This window comes from Melospiza melodia, chromosome 2, assembly GCF_035770615.1.
Source record: "Melospiza melodia melodia isolate bMelMel2 chromosome 2, bMelMel2.pri, whole genome shotgun sequence".
NCBI classification, from domain to species: domain Eukaryota; kingdom Metazoa; phylum Chordata; class Aves; order Passeriformes; family Passerellidae; genus Melospiza; species Melospiza melodia.
In genome coordinates, this window is record NC_086195.1 from 5,414,310 (window position 1) to 5,423,825 (window position 9,516).

At 44.1% G+C, this 9,516-nt stretch overlaps 1 protein-coding gene across 1 annotated transcript; it reads right to left on the minus strand.

Moving 5' to 3' along the window:
* Positions 1-2,392: 2,392 nt before the first annotated feature.
* LOC134431523 (trefoil factor 1-like) lies at positions 2,393-5,783 on the minus strand. The gene is made up of 4 exons (XM_063179522.1): positions 5,702-5,783; positions 4,630-4,776; positions 3,117-3,266; positions 2,393-2,400 (listed from the first exon to the last, which is right to left on the minus strand). The coding sequence occupies exons 1-4, from the start codon at positions 5,781-5,783 to the stop codon at positions 2,393-2,395; spliced, it is 387 nt and encodes a 128-aa protein (XP_063035592.1).
* Positions 5,784-9,516: the final 3,733 nt, after the last annotated feature.

Here is a 9,516-nt window from a genome sequence, read left to right on the forward strand (position 1 = left end):
CTTGGGAATTCTGGTTGATGGTTCCTGAGCATGGTTCATGGTTTCTGCAGGTGACATCATGCCCAGGGATGATGCTGGGGACACTTGGTCTGCTCAGCCTGGAGAAGGGGAGGCTGAGGGGAGACCTCACTGCAGTTACAGCTTCTTGTGAGGGGCAGAGGAGGGGCAGGCACTGATCTCTGCTCTGTGCTGACACTGACAGGACCCGAGGGAACGGCCTGGAGCTGTGTCAGGGCAGGTTTAGGGTGGGTATAGGAAAAGGTTCCTCCCGCAGAGGGTGGCTGGGCACCGAGCAGGCTCCCCAGGTTCTGGTCACAGCCCCAGCCTGGCAGAGCTCAGGGTGTGTTTGAACACTCTCAGGCACAGGGAGTCTTGGGGCTGTGCAGGGACAGGAGCTGGACTTGATTTCTGTGGGTCCCACCCAGCTCATCGTTTTCTGTGATTCTTTGAAACACCCCAAAGACCTTCAGCACACTGCTCAGCTCATGGCTCATACTGCAATGGGTAATATTGGGTAATATGGGCAGCATGAATATGGACCATGTCCACATCATATCATTGAGTCTGTTAGGGATGGTTTATGAATGACTAATTTTTTACCTGCCTGGATAAACTTACTCACCACTAAAGTGTGCAGGGGTAAATCAAATCTCCAAGGAGGCAGGGAAAAGAGGAAGATTTGTACAATAGGGGTGGTGAAAGGCTGCAACAGGCTGCTCAGAGGAGTGAAAAATCCCTGGAGGAGTTCCAGGACAGATTAGATGGGGCTAGGAGCAATGTGACCCAGCTGAAGATGTCCTTGCTCCCTGCAGGGGGGTTGGATTAGAGCACCTTTTAAGGTCCCTCCAAATAAACCATTCTATGGCTCTGTCATTTAGTCTCCATCATTTTCTCCCTCCCTGCAGCACAGCCCTGTACAGCTGCTCTCCCCTGCTGAGCCCTGAGCACAGTTTGCTGCTGCAGCACTCTCAGGGTCCCCACGTTGCTCCCAGCACAGCTCTCAGAGGCTCCTTATTGATCTCTCACTCAGCTGAAGAAGGGAAGCACTCGAGCTGCTGTGCTGAGCATTAAACACTCCCAGGAGAAAGCAGCCACACTCAACACCAGGAGCTTCTCCTTTGTCTGGTGAGACACAGCAGCTCCACTTCAGGTTTAGGCCAGGGCTGGGTGCTTTTTATTGTTTTAATTTATTTTATTTTATTTTATTTTATTTTATTTTATTTTATTTTATTTTATTTTATTTTATTTTATTTTATTTTATTTTAATTTTTATTTTTATTTTATTTTTATTTTATTATTTTTATTTTTATTTTTATTTTATTATTTTTATTTTTAATTTTATTTTATTTTTTGTTATTTTAAAATTTTTATTCTTTATTTTTAATTTTTAATTTTTATTTTATTTATTTTATTTTATATTTTTATTTTATTTTATTTTTTATTTTATATTTTATTTTATATTTTTATTATTTTTAAATTTTTGATTTTTTAATTTTTTAATTTTTTATTTTTTAATTTTTAAAATTTTATTTATTTTATATTTTATTTTATTTTATTTTATTTTTGGTTTTTAAAATTTTTAAAATTTTTCTTTTTTGTTTTTTAGTTTTTAAATTATTTTATTTTATTTTATTTTATTTTATTTTATTTTATTTTATTTTATTTTATTTTATTTTATATTTATTTATTTATTTATTTATTTATTTATTTATTTATTATTTTTATTTTTAAATGCATCCTCTGTGCTGCTTTTATTGCTGCACAGACATTTCCTGAGTGTGACCCGTGGCACCTGCTTGTGGTGAGCACCAGGGACAGGGAGATGAGAGGACAGGAGGTGTTTGAGCCAGACCAGCTATCAAAGGCACCCTTCCCTATAACTCAAGGGGAAATAAAAGCCCCAAACCCACAGCTAAATCTATATAAAGGCAAACTGAATATTTCCAGCATTCAGAAGGATGGGTGGCTGTGTGATGGCAGCTGACAAATTCAAGCAGTCACTTGCAAGTGTGAAGAGTAACTAACACAAAAAGCTGAGTGCTGTGTTCCTTTTGGAAGCACTGGTGCCTGCTCCCTCATCAGCAGGTTGCTGACATGCCAAATTTCCTGGGAAACAGAGAAATACACAGCTTTTAAATAGAGACAGCAAAAAGAAAAAAACCCTCACAAGGTGTTTTGTACTTGTTTTATTACAGTGAAAACCTGTGCAGTGCTAGCCTACAGAGAGAATAAAAGCTACCATAACTTTTCATCAGAAAGGAGTCAATCCCAGATAAAAAACCAGCCTGGAAATCATGGCTGTTGCAAAATACAAAGTCTGAGCTGGGATCTCCGTCTGTTGTTCCGTTGGAGTAGATCCGAAGTTTCAAAATTCTCAATGGAAGTTTCTCCTTTAACAAGCTGGGGAGGAAAGGAGGAGAAGCAGATTAAGGGCATGTTTTCTCTACAAATCACACAAAATGCTAGGAAGAGTTTTGCCTCAATGTAGGACACCCAAAAGGGAATTTTTTAGCCATCTCAACCGACCTCCACACGTAGATGTGTTTGCCAATTATGATCCAGATCAGTAAAACCAAATTATGGTGAGTTGTGTGTAGTACAGAACACAGTGTGGCCGAGGCTATTGGTTATTAAATGTGCTGAAAGGTCAATCCCAACTAAAACAAAGTTAGCTGGGGATCAGAAATTTCTGCAAGTTTCACTCCAGATTTCCGAAGGAAAGCCTTTTATCTCTCATGGTAAGGTGGATGTGAGCTGGTGGCTGCACCTCTATTCTGCGATTAGCTGGGATCTTAAACTCACATTGCCCACACACCCCTGGCTCAGGTGCACCAGCAGCACCCCACTCTCTGTACAAAAAGCTGATTTTTTAGCGTTTAGCCACCTCTTTGTGCTCACACCCTTAGGATTCTCTGGCTGGCACAGCACACCCAGCCTGGGCAGGGCAGGGACACTGCCACTCTCTATATAAGATGGGGTTTTTTGGGTTTAACCACCTTTTTGTGCTCACAGTTTTAGGATTCTCTGTCTGGCACGGCACAGCAGGCCTGGGCAGGGCAGGGACAGTGCCAGGAGCACCCAGAGGGACACAGGGGACATCTGCAGTGGGACATTACCTTCCTCCACGACGCGGTGGTAGAAGCACCAGGGGACACCGGCGGGGTGTGCCCTGAAGCAGCAGCCCTTCCTTGTGCACTCCCTGGCCTTGATGCCAGGGTAGCCACAGTTTATCCTGCTGTAGGGGTCGTTGGGACACACTTTCTTCACTGTAAAGCAAAAAAAATTAAAAAAAAAAAAACCACAAGAAAGGAAGGAGAATGTGTTAGTCTGTGCTCTGTCTGCCTGGTGGCATAATTAAAAATGAAAGACAGGACACAAAGGTGAGGGCACTGGGAAGATGGCATGGCCACAATGACCTTCTCTGAAACAATTTCAACCACCAGATTCACCCAAGTCCTCACCCAGCCTCCTAATGCAAATTAAATTCCAAAGGGTGATGAATTGCCGCTGTGCCCCAGGGAAAAGAGGAGGCAAAATTCACCCCTGGAGGTGTCTGGCAGCAGCCCATCCTAAATCCATCAATGGGGTGGAAAGTCCCGTGTGTCCTGCAGGGGTAACACACACACACACACACTGGCCTCAGAGCAGGTATGGCCATGAGCTGAGCCCCTGGTAACACCAGAGCAGCCTGGCTAACACAGGGAAAGGACCACCCAGCCCTCTCTGCGTGCCAGCTTAGGTTACAGAAAGGAAATAAGTGTTTTAGGAGGAAATCACAGGTCACCCAGGCACTTAAAGCTAAAATCCTAAGTAAAGAGATTATACCACCCAGCTTGAATACTTCAGTTTTCCTCTCATGGAGCAGTTCTGCTCAGAAAAGCAATTCTATAAAATGCCACTCTAAGTTGCTGCTGCTTGTTTTTTAAGGTTTACAAGAATTGCAGGCAATGCTCAAAAGCAAAACCATTTTTTCCCACTGTAATTCTGATCCCTGTTGATTAATTCCATTTTATATCAGGATATCTTGTTGGGTAACATGGGCTTTGCACCCTCATTTCCTTTCATGCCACCTGTGCAGCTGCTGAGACTGCTCTGAAGCTCTCCTAAGAAGGAGCTGTGCTGTCAGCCCAGCAAATGTAGCTTACACTGAGTTAATTAAAACAGCTAATTACACTCCATTACTTAACACAGTTATGTAAAATATCCAGCTAATCCTAGAAAGACTAGGAGAGAGCAGCTGTTATCCTCTCAGAAAATAATGGTAAAAAATAGAAGCAGGATGCTGACAGGTGTAACCACACTGCAAACCCACTTAAATAAGTGCCGAGAATCCCTTGCTCTACCCATGGACAAGACCACAAATGACACTGAAATGTCTCTAATTAATCAGCACAGGCTGTTTGATAACTAGAAATGTGAAGGAAGAGGAAATAAATTGTGTGAAGAGGATGAGGCAGGAGTCTGACAGGTAAGCAAGGCTCGATTTTGCATTTTGCTGCCACTGGTCCCCTAACAGATGTTTGTACCCACTTTTCTTGCCTAAGGAGAAAAGCAGAACTGCTCCCTGGTTGTACACATTTCTGGACTATCAATCACGAGGTAAATCAGTGTTTCTGGCAGTGACATTACCTTTCTTTTGTTTGGGGTTGTAGCACCAGGGCACGCTGGGGACTGAGGCGTTGAAGCAGCACCCAATTTTCTTGCACTCTGCTGCTGAGATCCCTGGGTAGCCACAGTTTGTCCTCTCTCTGGGAACCACTTTACACTGGCATTTTGCTGTTCAGGACAGAAGGAGCAAGTTACAGGTGTCAGTTTGCACTGCTGTCATGGAGGGGTGTTCATCAAATGCTCACAATGCTCTCTCCCTAGATGCTTTCCACCTTTTCAGTCCCCTGCTAAGACCACAGCCTGAATGGTTTAAAAGTTGCTTTTACACCACTACCAATTTTGGTCAGGGGTGTACATCACATTTTGAGGGTCTGTGGTCTCCCTTGAAGCCAAGCAAGCCCAGCACCGTGTGGTTTGTGGGTTTTGAATCGACCACACCAAATGGGAAATCCCAAAAACTTCAAATATTAGGCTATTAGATCTTTGCTGCTTTGCCCATCTCACGTGAAGAGGGAAAGACTTAAAAGTGCAGTGGATATTCAAATAGGTGTAAAGATACAAAATCTTTGCAATATTACAAATTAAAGTAATATAAAATATAGGATGATGTATAAATAGCTGCAGCAATGCTTTTAACATTTTAAGCCATTTGCGCAGTCAGCCACAACCCAGAAATTCTGCAGCTGTCCTCCAGCTGTCATTGAGTGACTTGCTTTCCACTTCTGGAGCTGCCTACATGACTTGCCTTTAATGAGGAGGCAGATAGACTTCTTCAAAACTGTATTCACGTGGCAAAGCAGCACAAACCAAATGTTCAGAAGAAAATTTATGCAAAGCTGGCTCCTGGTCCTGTTCTAGTGACCACCTCTGCCTTTTTGCAGCGGGCTCCTGGTTATTCCAACAACACAAGAGTCCAACTGCAATCTTTCTTTGCTATCCATCTCTCTGATAAAAACTAAAAAGCAGGCTCCACTTTGGGGATAAACAGCAGAACAAAAAGCCATTTTCTGTCTGGGCTGCCAAAGCTGGCAGGCTTTGGTGGGATGAGGGTCCCACACGTACCTGGAGGGCAGCAGCTCGTGCAGGTACTTACTTGGAGGTGCACTCCCCTCTGCCAGGGTGCTGAGGGCTATGAGGAGGGTGATGGAGAGGGCACAGACCACCTTGAGATCCATGGCTCTGGCAGGAGGAGAGGAGGAGAGGTGCTGCCTTCCGCGGGAGCCGCGGGTTTTATGCGCTCCCCGTGTTTGCCCAGCGGGCTCTGATAACATTGTTCCCTCTGAAGCTTCAACCAAGAAGGTTGGGTTTTCTTCTGTTTGCTTAGGAAGTGTTGCCATGCCTATTGTGATATCCCAGAGATAAATTTCTGGGCTCCCATGAGCTATTGATCACATATCTGTTACGTGCCTATAGATCCAGATCTGTTACGTGATCCCACAATCAAATGGATGCTGCTGGGTGCTTCTGGCTGACAGAAACTCTGCCTCTGAGTGCCAGACTTCATAGTGCTCTGATTTCATTGTCTTTAGAGTATTTTAGACCTCTAGGGAGTTTTATTTTCCAGTCATTACTAAAAAACATGTACATATATTTTCTACTCAGTGTATCTATTCTGCCTCGATTTTCCCCTGGTTTAAGGTTTTGGTTATGCTGATTCAGGTGAGGAGGGCTGGAGCTGTGATACCTCCAAGCTTCAGGAGAGCACTGTGCACCTGAAAAAATACATAAACACAGAAAATGGAAGCTGTGGCTGAGATATACTGAACACATAAGGCCACTGTTGGGGATTTAGGTAAGAGCAGGGAAAAAACCAAACCCCAAAAGCCCAAGAGTCCAACAGCAAGAGAAGAAATGAGAGTTTCTGTATGATCTCAGCCTGTCCCATAGGTGCTGTGCCCACCCAGGCATCAGTCCTGAGTGTCCCAGCTTCATTTTGAAGCTGCTGCCCTGTGCCAGGTCCTGTTCCAGAGGTGCCACCACAGGGGCTGTCCCCATCCCCTCAGCCTGATCCCCAGAGCAGAGCAGCATTTCCCAACCCATCCAACACCACCTGCATGGGTTTTGCCAAAGCCAAACACTGTGTTTGACCTAATGATTTCCTGATTGCTTTTCTCCTGGTTTCAAAGTGGCCTCCCAGGCAGCCTTTGGGTTGTTTTGGCACAACAGGCCTTGGGGCTTGGACTGCTGGAGGCTTTTATCTTCCTTTTGGGCAATTTCCTACCATTTACTGTAATATTTCTTAACTTCTAGCTGCTTGTCAGCTCTTAAAAGCAATCAGAGCAGGGCCAGGGAGGGAGGAGAAGGAGTGGAATGGTGGAACCATCTCCCCACAGGAGGGACCTGCAGGTGCTCTGCAGCATCACTTTTCCCATGGGAAAACCACCAGGTGACCCTTCCTGTCCATCACCAAAATAAAGAGATTCAATGAACCTTTTGCATCTTTGACAGAATTGTGTCTTCTTGCTTTTGAATATTATATATGAATTAGTTTTGTGCATCTTTCCATTACAAAGCTCAAAGTGAGAACTTTCAGCTTCTTATGGTTGTGTTTTGGAGGGAGTTCATTTGTTGAAAAGTATTTCCAGCAAAGTGGAAGGGATTTTGTCCTACAAGGGGAAAAATAATAATAGGGTTTTTTTCCTAAAAGTGAACTTGTTCAATATGTTATGAACTCTATTTATATCCGTCCCTATTTAAGACATGGAAGGCATTTCTCATTGACAGCCACAATTGATAAATTAGATATTTTTTAGTAATTGTAAATGAGATATTTTGTGTATTCTCCATGTCACAAGAGCCCAGGCTGCAGGCAGAAGAGGGAGATGGAGCAGAAGGAGAACAGGGAGATGGAGCAGAAGGGGCAGAAGAGGGAGATGGAGAAGAGGCAGAAAAGGGGGATGGAGCAGAAGAGGAAGAAGAGGGAGATGGAGCAGAAGAGGAAGAAGAGGGAGATGGAGCAGAAGGAGCAGAAGAGGGAGATGGGGCAGAAGAGGAAGAAGAGGGAGATGGAACAGAAAGGGCAGAAGAGGGAGATGGAGCAGAAGGAGCAGAAGAGGGAGATGGAGCAGAAGAGGCAGAAGGGGCAGAGGGAGCTGCAGCAGCTCCATCACCCAGCAGCGCGGATCACATATTCACCTCCATCACTCAGAGAAAATGCACTGAAAACTTTAAAATCCAGTTTTCCCCCAATGTGCAGAGGTCCACCATGATGCCTTGTGCAGAGAAATCACGGGGAGCTTTCCCAGAGCCTGGAGATGGGCAGTGAGAGTGGCTGCAGGAGGAAAGCAGCGATCCCGATCCCCAAGGAGGACCATGGCATTCTCAGTAGATTATCAGCCCATCGTGTGAGTCAGCTGAAACTGCAGATAAGCTTGTTGCTCTTGCTCCTTTCTGGACATTAATTAAGGCCTTATCTGCTGGCTGTCACCCCTTGGGCCCTATCCCAGCTGCGGGCACAAAGGCAAATCTGGCCCCGAGCTCCCGCTGCGGAAAGAGCGTTTGATTGGCATCTCAGAGCAAACACAGCTCAGGGAATGGGCTGCCTGCTCCCTGCCAGGGGATTACTTAAAGATCTTTAATATGTTTATATAGCAAAGCCTTGAAAATTATCTGGGGTTTCCCTGTAAATGTGTTTCCTTCTGAGAGGCCGGCACCCGCCTAAAGCTTTCGGTAACTCTGTGATGGAGCTCGGGCTCTGCAGGTGCCAGGAGGGGTTTGGAGGGCTCCTTCCTCCTCTCCAGGCTCCTTCCTCCTCTCCAGGCTCCTTCCTCCTGTCAAAACCCAAAATATTCCTCTGGCTGCCCTAGAAGACTCAAATCCCTAGCAGGAAGCTCAAAGACCTTAGCACAAAGACACCTGTGCCTTTAATTTTAACCCATGGAAACAATTACCAGCTTTGTGTGAAGAGTTACAAACCACAAAAGTTTGAATAGAATGTTAGTGAATTTATCACAAAGTAAAAATGTAGAATTTTGGAGTTTTTGAATGGAGGTTCAAGAAGGAAAATAAAAGAATTTAAGTGTGCCCTGTCTTTCTTCTTCTTCTTCTTCCTTCTTCTTCCTTCTTCTTCTTCTTCTTCTTCTTCTTCTTCTTCTTCTTCTTCTTCTTCTTCTTCTTCTTCTTCTTCTTCTTCTTCTTCTTCTTCTTTCTTCTTCTTTCTTCTTTCTCCTTCTCCTTCTTCTTCTTCTTCCTCTTCTTCTTCTTCTTCTTCTCCTCCATCTTCTGCTGTGATGGTGACACTTCTAGATTAGTTTAAAGTAGAGACAAACTGCCTAACATAAGTAATAAGTATTGGAAAATAATTGTAAATAAAGTACATGTAGTTTCTAGTATAAAAAGTTAACACCACTCCAAGGGCAGTCAGTGTGCCTCAGCCTGACCTGCTGGACAGATCTCAGCAAGTAAAAGATAATATATTGGATAAGAAAAAATAAACAACCTTAAAAAACAAAGCTGAAGAATCTTGACTTCTTCAGTGGCAGAGCTGAGAAAAAAAAAGACTCTTTAATACCTCAAAAGCTATTCCAGTAACACCAAACTCTCCAAACACCAACCCAACAAAACCAGGGGAGGATGATGATCCTCCCTCCTCATCCTCCCCTGGTCCCTTTCAGCTGTACTGTGGTGCTCTCATTTCTTCCCAGCAAGGAGAAACCACAGCTGGGTCTTGCTGTGGATTGGAGGCACCCTGCAACTCTTTATTCTCCTAATCCAGAATTTTTGAAGGATAAGAGTATTTTTTTCTATCTCTTTTCACTTAAAATAACAAGCAAACAGTGCAGCTTTGATTTTCATCCTAAAGGGAGTGTTTTGCCCTGAAGGGAATTTCCTTTTGTGGTAACTCTTAATTTGGATGCTGACATGAAGAAATCTGTCACTGGGCCAACATCACTGCTTGTGAGCCCACGA